Here is a 25735-nt window from a genome sequence, read left to right as displayed (position 1 = left end):
GTGGTCAAGGGTCCCTGATTCGTCATTTGGCCTGGTACCACTATCCAAGAAGTATTTATTTGACAGTTTGGTTGGTAAAAGTCCTCATTTCCATGAGAGTGGTTATCAAGGCCAATGGGTGTCATGGTCTCCTCTGGCTACCTTCTGCAGCTTGGGCACACCAAGGAGTCATTGGGGCTGGAGTCTTCAGGATCCAGATCTGTGCTGGGCAGAGCAGTGTGCAAGTTCCCAGGTGTTGTCCTGGGTGAGGGATGTTATCCTGTTAGAAGACTTTTGAAAAGGTCAGGTAAAGGGCTAATGAGTTCACAGGACCAGTTAACATGAACAACAAGGGAGAACACACCCGGGCCATGAGCCAGAAAAGTTCCATTTGGAACATAAACCCAATTGTGGCCCATTACAAGGAAGGAGAAATAACTGGACTGGGGGCAAGAAGGGAGTGTTTAGGGATAGTGGACTGGTTGGAAGTAACCAGTCAGAGGCTAATATATATATACACATATACAAATAGCAAGTAACAAAGGCAAGAATGCAAGTTTCTGTGCAGATGGAAAATGGACAGGTATGGACATCAGGTGGGTAAACAACTATTCCTCTTGATCTACCAGCTCTGATTAATTTTGAAAGGGCAAGTTTAAATTGACTCCATTTAAGATGAGACTTCATCTCCTCTTACTCCTATCCATGGTTCCTCGTTGTCAGGATTGACATCGTTGCTTGGATACCTTGTCCCAGTTGGCATTCATGGGGTTTGAACTCAAGGCCTGGGCACTGTCCCTGAGCACTTATGCTCGAGGCTAGCACTCTACCACTTGAGCCACGGTGCTGCTTCCAGCATTTGGGTGGTTACTATATGAGTCTCTTGAGCCAAGCTTTCAGTCTGGCTCTTTGCTGGTTAGTTGGGAGATGGAGTTTTAGAGGGATTTTTTTTTTCTGCCCAGGCCGGCTTTGAACTGAAATCAAAGGCGTCTTAGCCATAAAAGTCCTTTTTATTTCCAATTAAAGCAACAGAACAATAGTAGTAGAGCTTACCTGTAACTTGTTGAGAATTGACCAACAAATACTTGCCAGAGTTCTGCAATGACAAAACTCAGTAGATGTGTTAGGAGTCTTCAAACAACAACTGATTAGTACTTTAGAGTTCCTTGGGCTATTTAACCACTAGCATTGTGCCAAGAATCTAAACTTGGCACCTTTTTGCTACTTACCAACATGCATCTAACTGAAAAATAGCATTAAAGAAAACATGCAAAGGCCACCAGGTAGGTGCTCACAAGTCATCACACTATAGAGAACAGCAGACTGAATGAGATCCATGTGCCATCAAATCATATCATTTACCCTTACCAGCAGGTGGAAGAGAACACAAATGAATGACTGACAAGAGGGAAAAGGGTCAGGACAATGTAAAAGTCTCAGCTTCAGTGGATCCGAAGTGGCTGTGTCTTCCATCCTGAATCAGTAGGCCTTGTTAGTCATGTGTGATGGAGGCAGGCAGGAGAGATGGATTGGAGCTGGGCCAGGCTGTAGTGGTATCTCTCAGAGTCCCCTGGATAGATTGTCACACCTCCTGCTGGGTTGCCTGCAAATTTCTACACAGACTGGTTAAAGACATTTGAGATCTCCCAGTATTCCCTGGTTGTTTACTCTGAGTACTCTGGCTTTTGTAGGCTGGTGCCCTACTGGTTTAAGCAGGGTGACAACTTTAAAAGATTTTAGAAGGCTTGGGCCTTTAACCATCTTCCTAGTCATAAAATCCACACAAGCCAAAGGCCAACCAAGTCTGCTCTCTGCATCAGCCACAACAGTTTCTGAGACATGGAAGGGGAAGACACCAATGCTACCCCAGTGCAAACCTGTGGCCACCAAACACAACTCTGATGCTTTTAACCTTGGAGTAAGAGTCACAGACATGTGCCTTAACTTACTGCACAATTTAAGTCTCGGTTGCAACTCTGTCATGATAGGCCTGCTATAAACCCAACTCTAATCTTGGGGCAGGCAGAGCCAGGGCAGGAGCACTCTGGGCCTGTCACAATCTTCACAGGAACATCACCAGTGATTCCTAGATTCTCTGAGCAGTTTTCCATGCAAAAGAAAGAGAATAAGGAATCAGTAGTAGTGAAACCAGGCAGTTTGGGAGCAGACTGTGGAGGCAGCTTCCTGTAGCCATGGGCTGCCACAGCCCAGGCAGCTCGCACACATGTCAACCTGCATCCTATAAAGCAAATTATCATGGGTCAGGAGCATCGAGGTTAGAAGCCACATTTGCACACTCATTCCAAAATGACTCTGGTCCCTTAATCTTAAAGAGTTTATGAGAGCACAGGAGAGAAAATTGGAGAAGCAAAATCTTAGTCTATACCAAAGAATTGTCAGGATCAGATGTACACTTGACTTTTAGCATAGATGGACATAAAGAATAACACTGGTTTACATCATTGTACTTATACCACATGCTGCATATTTGAGCCTTTTGGAGTTTTTCTTAGACACATTTGCTTGCACCCAAACATGATCAGTTTGGGTTTAAAACCTGGGTCTTTTTCTTTTGGCTTGGAGTCTGGTGATAGGAGTCAGGCTTGCCTCCAGGCTTTTTACTGTGACTCCACCCACAGGCTGCAAAGATCAGTTTAACACAAGACTTAAAGTAAGTTAAAATAGTAGTCAAAAGCAAGTAATTTTGAAACCATGATGCCAGTTTTTACACATTTTACCAACCAACAGACAGTTGTGTACAAGCTTTGGGGTGTGCCTAGAATTTTGTTTTTAATTGGCTGTGTAAGTTTTCTGGAATTCCAGTGGCAAATGACATTATTTTGCTCATATTTTAGAACCACATGGTCAGTTAGAAAACAAAACCTTTTCCAGCAAACAAAATTTTCACAAATTATACAGCGAGGAAATGGAGAAACCACATTTTGAGAAACCAGTCCAGCTCCAATGGGGAGCTGAAGTGGGAAGCTATGACCAGAGAAGGTCCAGGAGATGGGAGACAGAACACAGACACATGACATGGTGTAATGGCAGCAGAGCTGGTCAGAGCCTTAGCAGGCTCACAGCAAGACACCTCCCCCTTCAGCATTTGAACTTCATGTCGGCAGTTACAGAGTTCAGGGTCGGGGGCAGGGTTACCAGGAGCCATGGCCCACCCTGCCTCTAGGAATTTGGCATGCCCATTACCTGGGGGATGGGTGAGATTCCACCTCCAAGAGTTTTTTGGAACCTTGATGGAACCAAGACCGCTAGCTAAAAGCAATTCTATTGTTCACTACATGGTCAATGCTAGAGAAAACTTAGGATTTAGACAACAACAAGCAGAATTTAACCGAATTGCCAAGCTTTACAAACATCAATAACAAGAACAGAAAACCTTCCTTTGTGTCTGTCAAACCAGATGTTAAATAAACATTGGTACCTTTGGAAGCTAGTACCAGCCCATCCTATATCGCAGGCAGGCAGGCAGGCAGGCAAAGTTTAGAGAGAAGCAGAGAGAGAGAGAGAATGAATTCCATCTGCCGGAGCGCTCATAGAAGTTATGTAAGTCCTGTAAAATATCAGAGGTCCCATGAAGGGGCCACATGGAGTTCCAAATTTGTAAGATTGGGCTCAAACTTGAGCAGCTTTCCTGAAACATTTTAGACTGTCCCCCACTTGATGAGTAACCAGCGGAGCTGAACTAGAGATAACCCACCAGTGTCCCAGTGGAGCTCTATTCAGTTGACTCCAAAATGCAGTCGACTGTGAGGGAATAAACAGCTAATTGGAGTCGTCACACCAATTGCTGATACTCAGTCCTGTGACTAATGGTCCCTGGGAGTGGGGCTCGGAACTTGGCACCAAGATTTTTTCTTTTTCTCTGTGTGGCTCTGAAGCCTCGGCCCTGTGACCCTACGGAAAATCGATCCAAGCCCCCGGTTAAATGATCACTCACCCTGGTTGGAGGTTCAAATCTGTCATTGTGGATGGAAGTAGAGCACTCTGTCAGGAGAACTTACTTCGGTAGTCGTCTGGGTGGGCTTAGTACAGCAGAATAGGTCCTGGGGGTAGCTTGAATCCCCCCGAAATAGGGGAGCAAATCCACCCGGGAACCTATCCCGGGCTCAGCACTAATGAAAGGATATGTCCCGGACATCCTAGGGGACCATGCGGAAATAATCATAGACAGGAGAAGAGGGTTCATAAGGAGGTTTATTAGTGGGGCCATAGCTCCCACGGGAGAGGGAGCAACATAGCATCTGCACCTTATCCAGGTGCAGGGGTAAAGGGGAAGTAGTTAGGTAGTGAGTAGGAGTGGCTCATTAGGTATGGCTCATTAGGTATGGATGGATCTGGGGGCTAATGGGAGGAGCTGAGGACCTGAGGCTGGGGAAATGCTAACACTAACTTTGAGCAAAAGAGCTCAGGGACAGCATCCAGGCCCTGAGTTCAAGCCCCACAACTGACAAAAAAAAAAAAAAAAGTCCAAAATTGTGCTAGCAATTCCTACTTTGAAATGTCTTAATCCTTGTCCTTTCTGCTTTCATGCTTGGGTATTGGAAATATGAGTTCATTCACTCATTCAGTCACTCAACTCCCACAAGGCACTTGATTGAATGCTAAGAATACCTTTACCCAAATACTGTCTGTTGATATACTTACGAATGCCATAATGGATTCACGCATATCTTGTCTACATTTAATCCATTATCTATGTTTAATCCTTCCACTCAGACACAATGGGCAAAGTAAAATATAATTGAATTGTCTTTTCTCTTTTCAGAGGAAAAGGACCAAATTCATTGCCTGTGATTACTTGACCGAGTGGTTGTACAAGTAAGTTGTGCATGTCTTTGAATATTCAGTGTCTTGAAGAATGCCTACATGTTAGTTTGCAAGTGGAAGAGCAGCAATTGACTTCAACTCTCACTTGTGGTCTTCTCTGTCCATCAAACGTGGTATCCTGGCCAGCCACAATCCAAAGAGGACAGGAGAAACCTTCACAGAATTCTTCTCTATTCCATTTGTGGAGGAGTGGCTAAAGAATCAGTAAGTAAAGAATTTCCCCCCAATCTTTTTTTTTTTTGTGTGTGTCAGTCCTGGGGCTTGAACTCAGAGCCTGGGCCCTGAGCTCTTTGGCTCAAGGCGAGCACTCTACCACTTTGAACCACAGCTCCACTTCTGGTTTTGGAGTGGTTACTTGGGGATAAGAGTCTCATGGGGACTTTTGTGCCCTGGCTGGCTTCCAACTTCAATCCTCAGATCTCAGCCTCCTGGGTAGCTAGGATTATAGGCATGAGTCACTGGTGCCCAACTGCCCTCCTGATCTTAAATGGTATTAATGATGCTTTTCTTTTTTTCTTTTTTGCCAGTCCTGGGCCTTGGACTCAGGGCCTGAGCACTGTCCCTGGCTTCTTCCCGCTCAAGGCTAGCACTCTGCCACTTGAGCCACAGCGCCGCTTCTGGCCGTTTTCTGTATATGTGGTGCTGGGGAATCGAACCTAGGGCCTCGTGTATCCGAGGCAGGCACTCTTGCCGCTAGGCTATATCCCCAGCCCCAATGATGCTTTTCTTAATCTACGAGAAGTAAGTCTAAGAACCTAGGACTCTGGTCAGTTATTCCTGGGGCTCTTGTGTCTGGTTATTTAGCCTGGGTTAATTAAGATCATCTTAACAGTGCAGCGATTTTATTTCAAAAATGAAATTGAAAATAAAAGTTATTTTTAAAATTATTATTATTACTATTATTGAATGTTGGAACAGGGGCTTGAACTCAGAACCCGGCTTGTGTCCCATAGCTATTTTCCTGATAGCTAGCACTCTACCACAGGAGCCACTGCTCTACTTCTGGCATGTTAGTGGTTAATTGGAGATAATAGTCTCACTGACTTTCCTGCTTGGGCTGGTGGAACACCTCCTATCTCAGCTTCCTGAGTAGCTAGGATTACAGGAGTAAGCTAAGGCAGGCTCTGCTTTGTAGATCAGGAGGCTTATTTATTATTCTGCCACCTGCCATTACTTGATTCAGATAGTCACTTCTGAGGTTTAGCCATGTTGATTTGGTTACATCTAATCTCCGCTTTTTTGATGGCTTCATAGGGCATATTTCGTTTCTAGATTTCTATAAACTAAGTATTCATACAAGAAATGTTTGTAGAGTACTGCTGTGCATCGGCAGCACTCTAGCTGGGCGATTGGGTGTAGCGGAACATAATAGCACAAATCCCAGCCTTTGTGGAATTTGCATCCCAGTGAGAGAAGAAAGGAAACAAATATGTAAGTGTTAAGAAAAGTAAAGCAGGGGCTGGGGATATAGCCTAGTGGCAAGAGTGCCTGCCTCGGATACACGAGGCCCTAGGTTCGATTCCCCAGCACCACATATACAGAAAACGGCCAGAAGCAGCGCTGTGGCTCAAGTGGCAGAGTGCTAGCCTTGAGCGGGAAGAAGCCAGGGACAGTGCTCAGGCCCTGAGTCCAAGGCCCAGGACTGGCCAAAAAAAAAAAAAAAAAAAAAAAAGAAAAGTAAAGCAGGGGGCTGGGGTTGTGGCTTAGTGGTGGAGTGCTTGCCTAGCATGCATGAAGCCCTGGGTTTGATTTCTCAGTACCACATAAACAGAAAAATCCAGAAGTGGTGCTGTGACTCAAGTGGTTAAGTGCTAGCCTTGACCAAAAGACGCTCAGAGACAGTGCTCAGGCCCTGAATCCAAGCCCCAGCACTGCTTAGATAGATAGATAGAGCAGAGAAAAGTATCTAGAATATTGAGGAAATTTAATTTTACATAGGGTGGGAATGGTATCTCCTGCTTATGATGCAACCAAGCAATATTCTATTATTTTAAGTCTTAAGTAGAAGAAAACAAGGTTCAAAAATTCAGAAGATAATACATATTTCATCTGTTGCTTTGAAAGTGTTTCCATGTTAACCCTTTGCAAGAACAATGTCAGGAAGTTGAGACACAAAGAAATCAAGGGAGGTTTCCTAAGTCCCTTTTTAATTTTTTCTTTAGAGGCTGTGTGTGTGTGTGTGTGTGTGTGTGTGTGTGTGTGTTTCTCTTTCTCTCTCTCATCTCTCTGTGTAGCCCAAGTTGGCCTTGATCTCTCAGTCTTCCTGCCTCCACCTCTAGAGTGTTAGGAATAGAGGTGTGCACTATGATGCCCAGCCTGTCAAGGTATTTTTAAATATAGTGAGAGACTCTTAGCCCTTAGTGTCACATCTTTTGCTTAAATTTGTTATCCTTGAGAATAGCAGATTAAATAGCCTCTTGGATGACCTTCTCCCCACTTGGAGAAGAATAACCATAATAAAACCAAGGTGTGTGTGTGTGTGTGTGTGTGTGTGTGTGTGTGTGTGTGTGTGTGTGTGCTTCTCCTGGGTCTTGAACTCTGAGCCTAGGCCCTGTACCAGAGCTTTTGTGCTCAAAGCTAGCACTGTACCACTTGAGCCACAGCTCCACTTTTGGGTTATTTTTGGTACTTAATTGGAGAGAAGGGTCTTTTGGGCTTTACTACCTGGGCTGGGTTTGGATCTCCATTCTCAGATCTCAGCCTCCTGAGCAGTGTGAGCCACCAGCACCCAGCACCATTTCCCCCTTTAATTACATACATACACATATATGCGCATATATATATATATGTATTGAACCCAGGATGTTACACTTGCTAAGCCAGCACTTTGTCACTGAGCTACATCCCAGCCCTTTTGTTTGTTTTTCTAATCTGAGATTATACATCAAAAGGAGAGCAATATTGGAAAACCTTACCTCTTTTTTTTTTTTTTTTTAGCTTCTAAAGCCATGCCCAGAGCTGGGATATAGCTCAGTGATAAAGTATTTGGCTAGCATGCACAGTGTTCTAGGTTCGAGCCCCAAGTACTACAAAACAGAAAAGCCAATTGTCCTATTTAAAATGGCTGCCAAGGGCCACAGAAGCTCCTAGAAATGCTGGATTCCCAGAAACAGCTACCCTGAACTCTTTCTTGCTCGAACTAAAACTTGTTTTGTCACTTTCCACTACCTTTCGGTGAGATGCCCAAAAGCAGCATGATAAAAATTAAAACAACAGCAACACAAAGAAAAGAAATAAAATTAAAATAACAATCCTCTAATTCATTTGAGAAAATAAATATATTGCAACACCTCTTCACAGCTTACTGAGGGTTGGTGCTGGGGAAAAAAATAACAAAACAGAACTAAATGATTTATGGCTCCAGCCCTGGGGGTGAGAGACACATGTTTATAACAAGCTGTAGTTTCTGTACTGAGTGTTGTAATTCAGATGGTAACAAAGCACTAAGGAGAAGTGGGGAATCGAGGCCTTCCAGGGCCTCCCTCCCCTCCCTTCCCTGCTCTTCCCTTCCCCTCTCCCTCTTCAGTGGGCCTAGAGCCAGCCCAGCTGGAGCAGTGGCCATGCTGGGTACTGTCCAGATATAACCTTGCCAAGCAAGAACTCAGGTGCTGAATTCTTCTCCAGAACTCATGGGATCAGGAAGAGCCAGAGAAACGACCTCTAAGCTAGGAGCCCTCCTCTCAGTGCTAGGAGGACTGATAAGTGTGTGTGTGTGTGTGTGTGTGTGTGTGTGTGTGTGTGTGTACGGGGGGGGGCTGCGTCTTCTCCTAGGTTTAGCAGAGTCACTGACCTGTGGCCCTCCAGGTGTCAAGAAGCACCCCTGCCTCTCTAGCTTAGGGACAGCTAAGAGCATCCGCAGTCACTGCCTCCTCTCCTGAGCCAACAGCAAGGATCTCACTTGGATCCTTATGCACAACTCTGAGTCTCTTGCCTCCATCTTCCACATTGTGTGTGTGTGTGTGTGTGTGTGTGTGTGTGTGTGTGTGTGTGTGTTACAGTATTAGAGCGTGAACACAGGACCTGGCCCCTGTTCCTGAGCTTTTGTGCTCAAGGCTGCCATTCTATTACTTGAGCCACATCGCTACTTCTGGCTTTTTGCTGGTTAATTGGAGATCAGAGTGTCTCGTACTTGCCTGCCCTGGCTGGCTCAAACTTGGATCCTCAGGTCTCAGCCTCCTGAGTAGCCAGGGTTACAGGCATGAGCCACCAGCCCATGGCTTGCCTCCAACTTCTTTGCTCCATCATTAGCTCACCTAGAAAACTCAAGGGTAATCTCTTCATCCTAGGGATCCTTACATTAAGCATAGCTGCAAATAAGTCCCTTTTGTTGTTGTCAGGTAACACCACATTTGCAGGTCCTGAAAATGGTGGTCTGAGCATTGTTGGGACCTTTATTCTGACTTCCTTGGAGTAAAAGAGGGGGAATGGTCACTGCCTCTTCAGGATTTCCTATCTTACTGGAGATAACTTCCTTTCCAAAACTACAGGCTTTGTAAAAATGGTCCATGTTCAGTGGGGAAAAAAATAAAAACAAAGAAGCAAAAGGCCCCATATTATGCAAGAGTCTGCCTCTGTGTCTGCCATGTTGCCATTTCAGTGACCTGCTATACACCTGTACGAATTGCAGATAAATTAAAGAAGGTGGGTTTTCACCACTTTGAGGCCAGAGCTGACAGTGACAGGAAATTTGGGGCAAGGGATCACGGTGCCACCGTCCTGCTGGGGGCTCGAGAGTGTTTGTTCAGTTCTCTCTCCTAGATGTGTAGGTGCAAAGGCATCTGCTGCGAGGGAGGCCCGCAGGGGAGGGGCGGGCGGGGGTGCACCTGCTGCTATGGAAAGACCCATAGAGAGTAACAGGGTTGGACAGGGACAGCTCCCACGGATGGCCTGATCTGGGGTGCACATAAACAGGCTGTTAGCATGATCGTCACTAGCAGGCCTCCGCAGCTTGGAGAGATGGGGGTCGAGAGACAGATGGTAGGTAGACTCAGAGTTCCAGAGTGGCAAAAGCCAATAGCATAGCATGTCCCCACAGGGCCTAGAGGGTCTTAGCCACATGTGAAAGCTTTGTTGTCTTTTCTAAAAATAAAAATAAATGTCAGATAAAGGTATCTGTTTCTCTTCATATGCTGCCATATTTTCTTAATTATGTGCATAATTTAACAACCAGTTTTCAGGAACAGAAATACTGTACGATGTATTTAAATTTCTGGCCATCAAAAACACCAAACTCAAAAACTTGGCCATGGAGATGTGGGGCGGGGGTGAGGTCTATGAAAATTCCATTGTACAGCTCGCTCTTGGATCCTGACTCAAATGCACAATATTGAAAACATGAGGAGAGGGAGTCTGAGGCAGGAAGATCTCGAGTTCAAGCCAGGCTGGGCCCACCTAGTCTCTAAAAGAATAAAGTGGAGACAATTGGACTTTTGAAGATTTAAAAAGGAATTATTGTTATTTATTTAAGGTATGATAATCATGACTTCATAGTGATGACAAAATGCTTTTACTTTATAGAGAAATGTGCTTAAATATTTATGTATTTATGGGCTAGAAATGTGGCTTAGTGGTAGAGCGCTTGCCTAGCATGCATGAAGCCCTGGGTTCGATTTCTCAGTACCACATATATAGAAAAGGACAGAAGTGGTGCTGCAGCTCAAGTGGTAGAGTGCTAGCCTGGATAAAAAAAAAAGCCATGATCAGTGCTCAGGTTCTGAGTTCAAGCCCCAGGACTGGCAGAAAAAATGTATTTATGGATGGAGTGGGGATGGGAAGTTACTATTGAAAGTTAGATGTGAGTAGTACACTTAAAGCTGGTGGATAGAGACAGTGGTTTTTGAATATCTTTGACATTTCTACAATAAAAATATCCAGAGGAAAAACAAGAAGGAGACAGTGCAGAGCTTCTCACCTGTGCCTGCTCACGTGGTGGACCTGGGTGGGCAAGGAGGTGTCTATTGACTGGCAGTCAGGCAGGAAGACTGCAGGAAGACCTCCACAGGAAGTGTGCTGAAGTGACAGCTAGGGAGTGGAGCCTGATGCCAGGGAAAGAAAATGGCGCTGGGCAGAGGAGAGAGGCAGGTGTAGGCCCAAGTGCTGCTGGGAGACCTGTGCCCTTACCTTAGTCCCAGACTCCTCCTCCAGTGCCAAGATCAGTTTCTCCTGGAATCCGTGAGGAAGAGGAGTAACGTGATCAGAGCCTTGGGCTTGTCCAATCATCCCAAAAATACCAGGGCACAAGAACTAGCTCTTTAGGTGTCAACAAACCTTTTCTAGAGGATAGTGAATCCTTCAGGCTTTGCAAGACACACATGGTCTCTCAGCTGTTCCATCTTGTCATTCTAGCATGAAACTAGCCATAGACAAAATGGGTATGAGTGGGTCATCCTGCTTCAATACTTTGTTTTCAAGGGCAAGATTTACCTGTAGATTGTTCTTTCTGGCTCCTGTTCTGTGTAGATAGTAACTTTCACAAGCCATGGTCTCGCTGGAGGGCGAAAACAATTTGGTAGTGAGTAAGTGCAAAGATGATGGACAGGGAAGGTATTTGTCTGTTTTTCATTACTGTAATGCAAGACTGGATGCAGGCTAGCTTTACAGAGAAAAGACTTTTATTTAGCCTCCAGTTTTGATGGTTCAAGAGCACATCGCTGGGATCAGCACAGCTCCTTCAGGGCTGTGTCACATCACAGGAGAGAGCACATGGCCTAAGGAAGCCAAAGGGAAACTAGGATCCTTCAGGTCCTTTGAAGGCACGCCCCCAACTGACCTACAGGTCTCCCACAAGGCCCCGCCTCTTAAAGGTCCCCCCACCTCCCAGTGCCATCAGCATAGGAACCTTGGAGCAGCTCAGAATGAGACCATATGCAAACCAGAGCAGAAGTTTCGGGTCAGATCAAGAATTTGGGAAACAGATCTGACAGTCTTCAGAAAGAAAGAAGAATCCACTCATTTATACAGACAATTTAAAAGAAAAAATTTCCTTTTAGTCCTGATTTTAACTGTATATATATGTGTATATATATATATATATGTATGTATGTATGTATATATATTCTTTTTATTTTTGGAATTGGGAATTGAAGCCAGGACATTGCACTTGCTAGGCAAGCATTTTGCCACTGAGCTACATCCCAGCCCTAGTCCTGATTTTAGACAACAGCCCCATGTAACCATGTAAGGTGCAAGTCCTCAGGATATTATGGGTTTGCCAGCATCTATGGCCCCCCAGTAATCCTGTCTACCAGCCTGGGAGCCATCTAAAGTGTGAGCTAAGGTCTTACTTTAATGTTCTTGGTAAGACACTCTCTCCAGAGCCCAGCTGCTTTGCCCCTGGATATCATTATACTGTCAGCACACAGCTGGTAGGTTAGGGAGGTTTGTCATGGGTGGCTGCCAGTTGCTTATCACATAAATGATGGGCACTTCTCCTTATTCAGCATTCTGTGTTCTGTGTGCATCTCAGCTTCTCATTTCTTTTCTGTGCTGCTTTAATATATATGTGTATATATATATGTGTGCATATATATACATATATATCTACATTTTTGTACAGCTAGGGACATTGACAACCCTTAAAAATACTCCATCTTATAAAAATAACTGCAATCTGCCATGTGTACAATATACATATTTATTAAATAAATTATACAGTGAGAGGAAATGATCCTTGGCTGAACATTAAGATCCACCTGAAATTAACTCTGGGCTTAAACCATCTTTCAAAAGGAAATATCACTCCAAATGATAGGAACATGGGTAGCTTTGATTTTTCTTCTCTATTTTTGGTAGGTTTTATATTTTCAACAAAATGAGAAGCAGTAGTAAAGTAGAAGGGTATTTAGTTTTGGCAGTAGTGAGGGCCTTGTGCTTGCTAGGAGAGGCACTCTACCACTTGAGCCATGCCCCAGCCTCTATTTCCTCTGTTTTGTTTATAGGTTTGTTTGTTTTTGGTGTGTGTGTGTGTGTGTGTGTGTGTGTGTGTGTGTGTGTGTGTGTGTGTGCCTGCACAAGCTTTGTCACTTGAGCCACAGCTTCACTTCTGGCTTTTTGGTGATTAATTGGAGACAAGAATCTCATGGACTTTCCTGCCTGGGCTATCTTCCAACTTTGATCCTCAGATTTTAGCCTCCTGAGTAGCTAGGATTACAGGCGCGAGTCACTGGTGCTTGGCTTCTCTGTTTCTTTTTATTCCATGTTCTTTTTTGTTTCTTGTGGTAGACATTTATGTTTATTCCAGCTCTGCGTCCATTTCTCCTTCTTCTGGTTACAGAACTCCCCCTGCCCCCCCTCCCCCTTCCTCCAAGGGCCTGGCCTCTCCCATTCTTAGACCCTGTCCATCAGGGGTCAGACTCTACCTGTGGCTCTGGCTGGGGGATGGGCCTCAGGCCTGACTAGTCAGAGCCATGACCACCTCTTGACCGTAATGGGAGCTCCCATGTTGGTTCAATCAAAGATCATACCAGGACTTTTCAAGAAGCAACCAGGAGGGCTGGGGATATAGCCTAGTGGCAAGAGTGCCTGCCTCGGATACACGAGGCCCTAGGTTCGATTCCCCAGCACCACATATACAGAAAATGGCCAGAAGCGGCGCTGTGGCTCAAGTGGCAGAGTGCTAGCCTTGAGCGGGAAGAAGCCAGGGACAGTGCTCAGGCCCTGAGTCCAAGGCCCAGGACTGGCCAAAAGAATAAATAAAGAAAGAAAGAAGCAACCAGGAGTTTCTCTCATTTTCCACTAGACTTCAATCTTCGCAGTTCAGAAGCTTTGAGTGGAGAGGTCTACCTCCTAACAAGACTGTGCCTGCTAACAGTCCGACAGAGAGGTGGTGAGAGTGAGTCGGTGTGTCTGTGAGCTTCACTTCTGGCCAGGCCTAATGCCGGCTCAATCCTTTTGTAGTCGAGTGAGCCAATAACACCTTCATTTCCCTTTCCTTAAGACAATTTGAGTTAAATTTCTAATACTTGTAATCAAAAGAGTCCTGATAATAAGCTCTTCTGCATGATAGGACCCCAACTACCCTCCAGAACCGTGTCAGGTCAGCTTCTTCCAGGTTCTGCTGCAGTAACAAGCAACCCCCAAATCTCAGTGCCTTACCAGCATTGTGGGATTATTGCTCTCTCTGTTACATGTTGGCAGCACATCGGCTTGTGTTGTGTTCCACATCTTTTCACTTTAGAACTCAAGATGAAGGAACAGTGCCCTCAGGGTGGAGGAAAATAATCATGTCTGAACCATACAATGGCAAATGACTATTTTTTACATCCCATTGGCCAGTGCAAGTCACGTGACCACAATCAGCATCAGCGGTACAGAGAAGTGAACTGTTCCCACAGGGAAGAATAATACAGCCTACTGTGAGCTCTAATTAGAGATGGATGAAAGTGTTTTCTTCCTCACCTTTCAATGGTGGCACATTATTCCATATCTCCTGTTGGCTCCACTCCTGCTTATGAGTCTATTTGAAGTGTATAGTCCTAACTCAAACAGCCAGTCAGAGGCAATTAAATTATGTACTAGCATATTAAGAACAGGAGTTTAGACTTTTATTTTAACCAAAGACAGTCACTTGGAGAATTGGTCAGGATCACGAGCAAAAAGAAAATCAGTAAATCAATGCAAGGTAGAAAAAAAAGCACTGCTACTGTTCTGGTCTCAGATCCCAGGGGAGAAGGCTCCTGAAAAACCATCATTAAAACTGAGACCTTCAATGACATGGCGATTGTGTTTTAGCAAAAGAAAAGGTTGCTTAGGGTAAAATGGCTTTTCAGCTCAGATCTATCCTTGGACCAAAAAAAAAAAAAAAATTAAATAAATAAGGGAGGAAAGAAAAGAAACTACAATAGTTTCGTGATGAAAGGTATCTTGTGGCCCCAAACTGAGGTAGAAACAAGTTTTGCGGTGTCATTTAAGGACAGCCTATGACAATCTCTTTTGTGCTGGTATTTGCTGAAGGGACTGCAAATGTTTCTGCCTTCAACATGGCACCAAGACCTGCTTGCACTGTATCCTGAAGATCAATCATAATTCATGGTGGCAGGACAGAAATTTTTGCTATCATGCTCTCTTGGTGAGGGGGGAAAAGCCTCTTAATTTATTATATCTTAGGAAGAACTTCTGTCTCAGTCATTTATTTCAGAGGTGAGACTGTCATGGGGACAGTAAGCAATCTTTCTGTTCATACAAGACAGGAAGGACTGCTTCCAGGAGGGGCAAGCAGAAACCCAGAAATCTTCCAAGCGCCTCCCTCTGTGTGGACATTTGACAAGTGGTTGTACCCCACCTGGGTCCTAGAGGGCCAGCCCATGCTCCCTGGTGGTTGGCACACGGCAGCTTCACCGCTGGGGTAGGAGGAGTGGGCCTCAGTGCTGTGTTGAACTGGAGTGACTCAGCCCAGCCTGCTGCTGGAGTGTAATCACCGCCTGCTGATCTCCCAGGGCGGAGATGGAGATGAGCGAGGGGGCGAAAGCCAGATCACAGAGCACAGCCCCCAAGCCATGGTTTCTAAATGCGCATTGTGGCTTCCAGAGAGCAAAGCTACCCCTGGTGATGGGAGCAGCTCCTTATGTCACCGAAGACAGGAGTGGAGAGAGTCCAACGAGCCTTCCAGATATCTCTGTTGAACTTCTGCCAGCAGTTGAAATTCATCAGTGAAGAATGTGAGGCCTTGAAGAGGGGAAAATGGGGCTGCCAGAGAGAGTGGAGGGCAGGGTCTCTTGCAAGATACGAAGTGTGGACATGATCCCGTACTGGCCCGCTGCAGATGGTGATGGATACAGGATCCATGCCATCGCTGTAGACAGCTCCCATCCGAACACAGCTCCATCTCTTCCCTAATGAAAGGTAGAGGGAATTTGGGTTCTGAAATCCATGTTTCATTACCTACTAGGCTGTATGTGTCTTTGGATGGTTCTTCCTTAATGGTCTTACAACAGGGTGGAGAAATTCATGAAGACCTCTCAGAATTTCTTATTGTGTATTTCATAAGCAAGCTATATTTTCTTCATGCCTCACAAGTCTTTGGCTTAGCATTAAAAAAGGGGGTGGGGAGTAACCATGTCTGTGCTTTTTTTTTTTTTCCTGTTGTTTTTCTTTTTGTGCTGGTCCTGGAGTTTGAACTCAGGTCCTCATCATTGTCCCTGAGCTTTTTTCACTTAGGACTGGTGCTCTTACCACTTGAGCCACAGCTCCACTTCTAGCTTTTTGCTGGCTAGAGATAAGAGTTTCCTGCTGGGGCTGGCTTCAAACAGATCATTAACCTCCTGACTAGCTAGGATTACAGGCCTGAGTCACCCGTGCTCAGCCTTGTTTGTGCATTTTTATATATGTATGCACACATATAGTCTGAAAGATTAATTTCAATTCCTTTTCACAATTATTCCATTGATTCTTAGGATTCAAATATATTGAGTTCACAAATGAGAAGAGAAAGGAGGCCAAATGAGCATTTACTGATAAAATGAATCTTCTTAGAAATACACTTGGCCACGTTGTCTCGCCTGGTAAAATGTCTGCTCTGGGGACAGCCAAGTTCAGCTCCAGAGGAGCCTTGCCCTCTCCCATGATTGACATCCCCATCTCCCGTCCCCTCTCTGGCTCCCCGGGGATCAGCCCTTGTCTCTTTATTTCTATTTGACTTGAAGCCAGTGGCATTGATTCCAAAAGACAGAAAGGACCTGGCATGGCTTCTGTCCCTTCAAGCTGGCCCGCTGAAATGATGGCTAATTCCTTTTCATTGGGCCTGATACACTTGGTTTTCTCATGCTTGTTTGGAAAGGAGACAGCACAGCATTATTTAGCCCTGAAAGCAGGATGTCACCAAAGGTGGCCTTGTATTACTGCCCTCAAGGTCCTCTAGAAACCTCTTTTTTTTTTGGCTTTTCAGTGATGCCGTTTTGACACAAAGCAGTGTGGGGTTTCATAACTGGCCAGAGCACACTGTTGGGGTACCTAGTCCCTGCAGATTTGCAGTTCTGTCCTCTTGCTGTCCCCCAAAAGGGAATGCTAGCTTAGGGACCATGACACAAGTGATGACTATTGTGCCCAAGGCAGGAAGGCTGCTCAACAGAGACATTCCGAACCTCCAAGTACAAGTCACAAACTCCACGTGGCCTAGTTGCTGTTTCCTCTCCTGGAAAACGGCTGTGTTGTCTTCTGTTTCACAGAGACAGCTGTTGAACCCTGACTTTCTCTTCCCTGGCCACTCCCTGGGTTTCCTGCACAGTGTGTGTTTGCACCAGAAAACAGTTGATGCCCTGAAATGAGCCCATCATCCCTCTGTCTTTTTTTCAAGTAGGATCTTGGGTTTTGTTTGGGCTGGCCTTTAGCTATAATCCTAACTCTCCCTCCTTGAGTAACTTGGATTCTAGGTGCATGCTACCACGCTCCAACTCAAAGGATATGTCAGATAACATTTGAGTGGAGATTGGAAAGGTAATAGGAGCACACCAGGAGAAAAAGGTGTCAGTCCTTCACCAACTGTAAGGTACATTTCAGCAAATCAAGGCAAGGAGTCCCTACCTCAGGGCAAGTGCTACCCCACACCAAAGAGCAGAACCTAGTGTTATATGCAGATTTGATGAGGTTAGATAAAAAGTAGCCACACTGATGAATGGGGAATCTTTATTACAGAGCCTGTGACTTTGAGTAGACTCTTTCTGTCCCAAAGGAATTCACAGCCTTGAGTGCAGTTCCTACAAAGCTTATGAAGGCAAAAGCCACATCATGGGTATGAGGAACTAAACCTAACAAAAGTGTGTTTACAGAAGCAAAGCAGGCTGGGGGGAACAAGTAGGGGCAATCAAGGGCAATAATTTCCTGGAGCAAGACTTTCCTAGTGCTTAAGGACCCTTGACAGAGCTAGGTGGAAAGTCCCCATCATCTATTAAGATGCCACAATGGCGTTGAGGACAAGACAGCATTACTTAGACCCAGTGTCCATAATTCACTAGCAAGTTGAGGCTGTGCTGGCCATTCTGCTGGGTGCCCTTGGTCAGAGAACAACCTGTACAACTAGCTCTACAGGTGCCCCTGGCTGGCATGCCCAGCATGATGCACATCTGATTGGCATTCAGAAGCACTGGGTAAGATTCAGCTAGTGTTCACGCTTGCCATAGTCTCCTTAGAAACACCCAGATTCTGCTAGAAGCTGTTCACTTTCAGGATGCAGTGTGTTGCTGTGAAACCACAGAGATCTATAAAATAAGAACAATGGGGCTGGGTGTGGTGGTGTTATAGGCAACCTAACAGTTGCTTTTGCTGGGGCTGGGCATTAACTAACTAGAAGCTGGGCCCCAGTGCTGCCCAGTTCCCCCACTTTGTATCTCTGCCTTTGATCTGATCCGTTCCCTCCTGCAATCTTTGTACAACATCACCTAGGCTTCTAGCAAGAACAGGATTCACCTAGAAGCATCTTGTGACCAAAGGCAAACTGTCTCTCTTAGACAGGTGAATGATTCCTTATCAGCTTGAAAAGAACAGCCAGAAGCTATAGAGCTCCCTCCAGTGCCTCCCAGGTTCAGGACTGAGTGTGTTATCAGCCAAGCCATACCTGCGACTTGAGATGTTTTAACCCTAACTATCCCAGATCCCAGTTCTCCCTGGATCTCAGGACCCCCCAGGCGGCTGACACACTGAAGTGCTATCTTTCCCAAGGCTGCCATGTAGTAAATCTCTTTGCTCTTCTCTTCACCATGTCTCTTCATCTGACCTGCAAACATCATTGTCCAGACCTAATGTAGAACTCCTGGACTTTCGACCTGGCCTCTAGGAACTCAAGTTTCTGAGGTATACTTCTGTAATCCCAGCGACTCAGAAGGTGGTGGCTGACTGGTTAGTTTGAGGTCAGCCTGGGTAAAGTAAGGCCCTCCCTGCCCCCATCTCCCCCAATAAGGTGGGTGTAGTGGCATGTACCTATCATCCCAGCTACCTGGGAGGTATAAATAGGAAGACTGTGGGCTAGGCCAACGCAGGGAAAAACACGACATCCTTTCCCAAAGATCACTAATGCAGAGAGCTGGGGCTGGGGCTCAAGTGGGAGAGCGTCTGTCTAGCAAATAGGAGGCTCTGAGTTCAAACACCAGTACTAAAAAAAAAAAAAAAGAAGAAGAAGAACAATAGAACTGTGGGTGAGGAAAGGCATTTATGTGGAAAAGTAGAGAACTAGCTGCCCCGGGGCGTTATGTGAATATAAATGGAAACTGAACATTAGGGAAAGGATGCTCACAGAGCTGCCATTTCCCAGGGTGTAATTACTTCTGCAGAGAAGGGGGAGGCTCTCCCGCCTTGATGCTGCAGAGGGGGCCAGGCCTGCCAGCGCACCAGCGCCAGGAACAGCTGCGCGGCCAGGGACAGCCGCTGGACCCCGAGTGCTTCCTGGCTTTGGTTTCTTTCCTTCTGGAACAATTCAAAAGTGCATTCATTCATTCCAACAAATAGACGCTATCAGAATGTTCTTCTCTTCTTTTGGTGGTGACTAGGATTTGAACTCAAGGCCTCCTGCTTGCTTAGCTGGCTGGCTTGCTCAGTTGGTATTCTACCACTTGAATGACAGCTCCGTGTCTGGCATTTTGGTGGTTCATTGGAGATGAGAATCTTATGAGCTTTCCTATGTGGGTTGGCTTTGAACCACAATCCTCAGATCTCAGTTGTAGCTAGAATTATAGGCATGGGCTACATTTATACTTTTGCATTAGAAATGACATTGTTGTTGGCCAGGTGCCAGTGGTTCACACCTGTAATCCTAACTTCTCAGGGGGCTGAGATATGAGGATTGTGGTTCAAAGCCAGCCCAGCCAGGAAAAGTCCATGAGATTTTTGTCTCCAGTGAACCAGCAAAAAGCCAGAAGTGGAGCTGTGGTTAGAATTAGAAGTGATAGATCACTAGCCTTGAGCAGAAAAGCGCAGAGACAGTGCCCAGGCCCTGAGTTCAAGGTCCAGGACCTTAAAAAAGAAAAAGGTGGTGTGTAAGGAAGGAGATGGATGAGGTGCTTATTCAGAGACACCGTTGTGTTGTCAGTGTAGCCGGGTGAAGGACGAGTGCTCACTGCTCATGGCTTGTGTGACGGTTTTGTTCCTTTCCAGCCCTCGCCCACCAATTCCACTGTCGCTGCTGCTGACAGAAGAGGAGGCCGCACTTTCCATCCAGGCATTCTGGAGGGCTTACCTGGTAAGCATTGTGTGTGGCTGCGTGCTCTTTGTCTTGGAGATCATGGAGAGACCCTGGGGAAACCCTCAGATGAATCTGAGAAAAGATATGATCACTTCCCCACACACATCTCAGAAACTGGGTTCCTTCCAAACTATCCCCCTAAGGGTGGTTTAGAATTTCTAGCAAAACTTAGTTTGCAGGCTGGGGGTGTGATACAGGTCCTAGTGTGTCTACCTCTTAAGTGTGAGGCCCTGAGCTCAAACACCAGGATTGCTGGCTAAAACAGCAACTTACTTTGTGATTCTCCTGAAAAGAAAGCAGCAGCTTTTGAAAGCTGGCTTGACTGGCTTGAATTGTCCAAAAGTAATGCTACATCTAGACAGGGAGGAATACATTGTTGTGCTAGAAAAGAAGGAAACTGAAAGAATACAGCTATGTTTCAAAGCAGCGTAGCCTTTTGTTCAAAGCGAATCATACACAGAAATCTGGCAGGCATACATGATTATGTTATGTTATTATGATTATTGTTTTGTTACCGTAATGTGATGAGTGGCTTGTAGCAACCTGCCACAGGCCCGGAGGCTTTGGAACTCGTTCCCAATGCCATGGGTCCAGGGCAAACCTTTTCAGGATGGCGAATTTGGTAGCCCAAAGAATGAGTGACAAAAGAGAGAAATAGATAAATTGGGTTTCATGCAAATTAAAAATGTGGGTGAGTAAAAGACAAGCCACAGAATGGGAGAACAATATTTCTAAACCAGTTATCTAGAAGTCTACTAACCATCATATGTAAAGAACACTCAGAACTCAATAAGAAAACATATAAACAACTATGAAACTGTCAAAGGATATGAATGGATATTTCTTCAGAGACAATATGCTAAATCTGTGTGCAAATAAGCCCATGAATAGAAGATAGTCAGCATCCTTAGTCTCCAGCAAGTTCAAATCAAAGTCACAGTGAGCTCTCACCTTTGGCCCACCCGTGGGGCTGTAAGGAGGAAGACCACAAGGATGGAGAGGATTTGGAAGCTTCATGTACTGCTAGGGGGATGTAAAGTGGTATAGTCACTTTTTGGGGGGAGGGGATCCAATCATGGGGCTTGGACTCAGGGCTTGGGTGCCATCCCTGAGCTGTTTTGCTCAAGGCTAGTGCTCTATCACTTTGAGCCACAGCTCTTGATTTCTTTATTCTTTTTGGTGGTTGGAGATAAGAGTGTCACTGACTTTCCTGTCCAGGTTGGCTTTGAACTGTGATCCTTAGATCTCAGCCTCCTGAGTAGCGGGGATTACAGGTGTGAGCCACCAGTGCCTGGTGGTACAGCCACTTTGGAAAAGCATGTGGCAGTTCCTCCAAGAGGAAAGTGGAATTCCCAACCTCATCTTGCTCTTCCAAGCTTATCCTGTGCTGGCTCCTGCCACTCAGCAGCTTCCTTAGGCCCACTGTATTGTCATGTGTGTCACAGCGTCCTTCCTTTACAAGGCCAAGTAACCTTCTTGCCTGGAAGCGGCCAGCATCCTCTCTCGTCTACCACAATGCGAGCCAGACAGCTCATTAAAAACGTCTTAGCTGACAGCGTTCACGGAAGCGCCACGTGCTATGACATGCTGTCTGTAGCGTTGTGAACTCTTCTTGGGAGCTGCAAATTTGTAATTAGCCTAGTAAATAGGTCCCTGATTTTTTTTAAAATTACCTTATTGTTATTATAGAAGTGATATATGGAGGGGTTACATTTATATGTGTCAGGTAGTGAGTACATTTCCTTTTGTACAGTGTCATCTGTTCCCTCATTCTCTCTCATGAATCACTTCTGCAGAAGTAGACATTCCATTCCCTTGTTTCTTTCTGATTGTTTCAACATGTCAGATTGTGTGTATGTGTGTGTGTGTGTGTGTGTGTGTTTCAATGCATTTTAATCATTATTTGCATTTAATGCCTTTAATGAAATTGGATCCTCTGACAGCTCTCCTCTCTGAGGAAGCCACATTTCATGGTATCGCGATGCTCTTCTGGTTATACCATTCCAGATGGCATTGGTGTGCATGTATGGAGAGAGGGCAGAGGGGAATCCCGCTCTCCATGGCCCACGTGGTGAATTTCCTTAGTGACTGGGAGACAGGGACCAGGTGGACCCATATATATGTGTCCAGTGGGGCTCTCAGTGCCTTATACCCTCTCCTCTGCTCTATTTGATTCTAACTCAGCCTGGACACCTGGTATAGTGCCCTAGCAGTTCCCTCCTCCCAGTTCTGCTCTTCTAGGCCTTGGGACATATTGAGGATCACAGAAGCCACCCACCATTACCCCTCTTTGCAGATTCAAATCCTGACGAGTCACTGCCACAACCTTGCAAACTTAAAAATAAGAATGCAGTAAATGAGTGGACACGGGGGTCTCTCCTCGCAGGAAATGGCGAGAATCTGTGCGTTTATACTTTACAGAGACTGAATGTGCACGAGGTACCCCTGGAAAAAGAGCTTGCTAGCAACCAGGAGGGAAGATCTGGTAGAAAGGCCACTCCCTGGCTATGGGGATCAGGCCAGCTTGGACATGACGGCCAGGGGACCTCAGGCCAGTCAGACAAGACTTGGGGAGACTCCATTGGGGGACTGTCAATAAAGTGGCTGGGACGAAGCCGCTGTAGACACTGGGGTCACCGTGCATTTGGCTGTTGGTGACCATCTCACCACTGATAAGAGCCTGCTGGAAATGACTGCAGAGGTGGCCAGAGCCAAGACTCAGGGCTCTGTGTATGTGTGGGTTAGTGGGAAGCAGAGGCAAGTGTTCAAGGCCAACATAGTAAGCATAGTAAGACCCCACTACAGAACAACAGTCCGTCTCTAGAGAAGTGTGATTATTTAGCCTGTGAACCTCCTGTGGGGGGTCTTAGAGGTCACTGCTGACAGTAAATAGCCAACCACAGGTCATTTGGAGGACAGTCTGCACTGTGGATCAAAGACTACTGAAAGAGCATCCTGACTACCCTACACGAGATTGGTGGTATTCACACAGCTCCCATTTACCTTACTATTTCCTGAAGACCCCTTACTTCTCTTCAGAGATTTGATCTGTGGCAAACACAGCCCAGGAGCAGGGTGCTGCAGCCCAGGAAAGGCTCTGCACACAGCACCAGGGGAAGGTTTCTCCCTTCCTCCCATATTTTCCTGCAGCAAGCAGGAATTGCAACTGGAAAGCAGTGGTTCTGCACAGAGAGGACGAGAAAGGCAGCTGCAAGGCTGGGCCACAAGGCATGTCATTTTGAAGTGGGAAAACTCAACTGACGTCTTGCTCAGCAGCCTCACACTCTTGTTCATGATACTCTAGCTGAACAGAAATATATCCCATGGCCTTTTGTTAATAATGTGAACTCCTGCCAGGCGCTGATGATTCATGCTTATAATCCTAGCTACTAGGAGACTGAGATCTCTGAGGATAGTGGTTCAAAGTCAGCCCAGGCAGGAAAATCCAAGAGACTCTAATCTCCTCTTAACCAGGAGCACCAGGCCCTAAATTCAAGCCCTAGGAACACACACACACACACACACACACACACACACACACACACACACACACACACACACACGGCCAAGCAAAGGCAGAGCATGGTGTCACTTACCCCTAATCCCAGAACTCCAGATCCTGAAGCAAGGGTATCATGAGTTCTAGGCCAGCCTGGCCTACATAGCAAGGTCCTATCTTAAGAAAACTACAAGCAAGGCAGGCACTGGTGGCTCTCACCTGTTTGTTATCCTGGCTACTCAGGAGGCTGAGATCTGAGGATCACAATTCCAAGCCAGCCTTGGCAGGAAAGTCTGGGAGACTCTTATCTCTAAGATAAGGTGCTGTGTGGCTTGAAGTGGTAGAGCCCTAGCCTTGAGCAAAAGAGCTCAGAGACAGCACCCAGGCCCTGAATTTGGTTATATGTGAATTCCCTCAGCAAGATACAGATACAAAGAAATACAAAGCCATACTTTGAGAGGTCGAATCAGGAGTCTTTAGTAGAAAGCCTGCGACTGCAAGCCAACTCATGTCCCCCAGAAAAACCCTGCAGTCCCAAATGCAGCTAGCACAAAATTTGTAAGGGCAAAAACTACATCAGGACAGATGTCACCTGGTATGGGGACTAGCAAACTATGTTTACAGAAGCAAAACAAGCCAGTTAAGGGTTAACTGATGGGAGCAATTAGAGGTTATAGAGTTTATCCAGGGAGAACAATCAGGGGCAGGAATTTTAACAACCAGGGGTAGGGATTTCTCCTGTCTAACAATCCATGATGTATCTGCACTTCTGGGAATGACATATCTAGAATTCTCAGAAAGTCCTCATCACGATGGTGGGAAGAACAAGATGGCATTACTTAGACTCAGTATTCATATATCAGTGCAAGCCCTACAACTGACAAAACAAACCCACAAACAACCAAAAACTCCAGTTAGTGGCCTCTTTGCAGTTCCTCATTGGCCCCAAGCAGGCTCCTGTCTCTGGGCCTTTGCAGTGCTGTTGGCTTGTGGCACCTGCCCCCTGTCAGTCATAGTGTCCTCCCTTACTTCCTAGGGATTCTTCTCTGCTGGCCACCCTTTCTACAACAGCCCCCTTAACCACTTTAGATCTTCTTTGTTTTCCTCCTATCACATGTTACCTACCTGATATTATATTGATTACTCACTTGTCTTGGGAGCAGAAGTTTGACTTGTGTACCTTTGGATCTTGAGCCCCTTGCCCCATAGTAGGGGGTGGTTAGAAATTTTGAAAGAAGTGGCCGAATTTCTGGAATTATTTTCCTAGTGAGCCCTCTGTTCCCTCTACCACCCAAGGATCCCTGGATCCCTGCCCTTTATAAACCTCCTCTGATCACACAGGCACTTGAACTTGGGCAGAGACATGCCTGCTCATCAGGACCCTTGACCCTTGACCTCCAGAGACAGCACTGGAGAACAGCCCATTCCTTCACGGCTGTCATGTGTGAGCTAGCTCCTCGCCAGGGCCAGGTCCTGAGACGCAAGCTGCTAGAAAGCACAGCCCCCGCGCGGGCCCCACCGCAGAGCTGCAGCTCTGGAGTCATCTGAGCGTCAGACAGGGAGGACAGAATTTTCTTGTTGGCTGATGCCTGTGGCCAGGTGGGCAGACGCTGCTGGCAAAACTCATACATAGTATTGCACCAAAGGAATGCTAAAAATGGGGCACAGTATCAGATCCTCTCCACGTCCCCAGGTCAGTGCACCTCTCTTCTCAGCAGCCTCAGAGGGGCTGGAAGGACGGCCCTATGACCCGAGAAGCAGTGTGTGTCCATGACCCCCCCAGCAGAATTCTGAATGAGACATTTCCCTTGTGTGGCACTGACTAGTGAACTATTTCCATAGATTTTCACCATGACCTTACCTTCCTGGCACAAAATTCAAACCCAGTTTGAATCCTTAGACCGTCTCAGACATACATGGATGGATGGATGGATGGATGGGTAGGTAGGGTTACATTGATATGTGGTGGTCCGGGGTTTGAACTCAGAGCCTGTAGTTATCACACAGGTACTCTACCATTTGAGCCATTTCCCCACTTTAGTTTATTGTCCAGATAGAGTCTCAAACTTTGGCCAGGGGCCAGCCTTATGCTATCTATGTAAGCCCTTCTGAACATGTGGAATGAGAATCTCAAAGTTCTCAGCACTGTTGAAGCCTTGGTTTTAGACTGAGAATGCAAACAGGCCAGGCCCACATGCATGCAGTGCCCCTGAAACGTCCCCGACCACCTCCTTTGTCTCTCCACT

General features: G+C 46.0%; 1 protein-coding gene and 1 long non-coding RNA gene across 3 annotated transcripts in view; one reads left to right on the top strand and one right to left on the bottom strand.

The window, feature by feature from the left end:
• Iqck (IQ motif containing K) overlaps nt 1-25735 on the top strand; it is an 84749-nt gene that overhangs the window by 24527 nt on the left and 34487 nt on the right. For both annotated transcript variants that reach the window (XM_048332800.1, XM_048332799.1), the window contains 3 exons: nt 4763-4815; nt 4951-5028; nt 19903-19987. In XM_048332800.1, coding sequence (XP_048188757.1) covers nt 4763-4815; nt 4951-5028; nt 19903-19987 — 216 coding nt within the window. The remainder of the gene's footprint in view (nt 1-4762; nt 4816-4950; nt 5029-19902; nt 19988-25735) is intronic.
• LOC125340905 lies at nt 1871-25129 on the bottom strand. Its single transcript, XR_007208834.1, has 3 exons — nt 25119-25129; nt 18223-18232; nt 1871-1991 (listed from the first exon to the last, which is right to left on the bottom strand). It is a non-coding gene; the product is annotated as an uncharacterized LOC125340905 (long non-coding RNA).

This window comes from Perognathus longimembris, chromosome 23, assembly GCF_023159225.1.
Source record: "Perognathus longimembris pacificus isolate PPM17 chromosome 23, ASM2315922v1, whole genome shotgun sequence".
NCBI lineage: Eukaryota > Metazoa > Chordata > Mammalia > Rodentia > Heteromyidae > Perognathus > Perognathus longimembris.
Note: the sequence above shows the minus strand (reverse complement) of the source record. Positions and strands in the feature narration are given on the sequence as shown.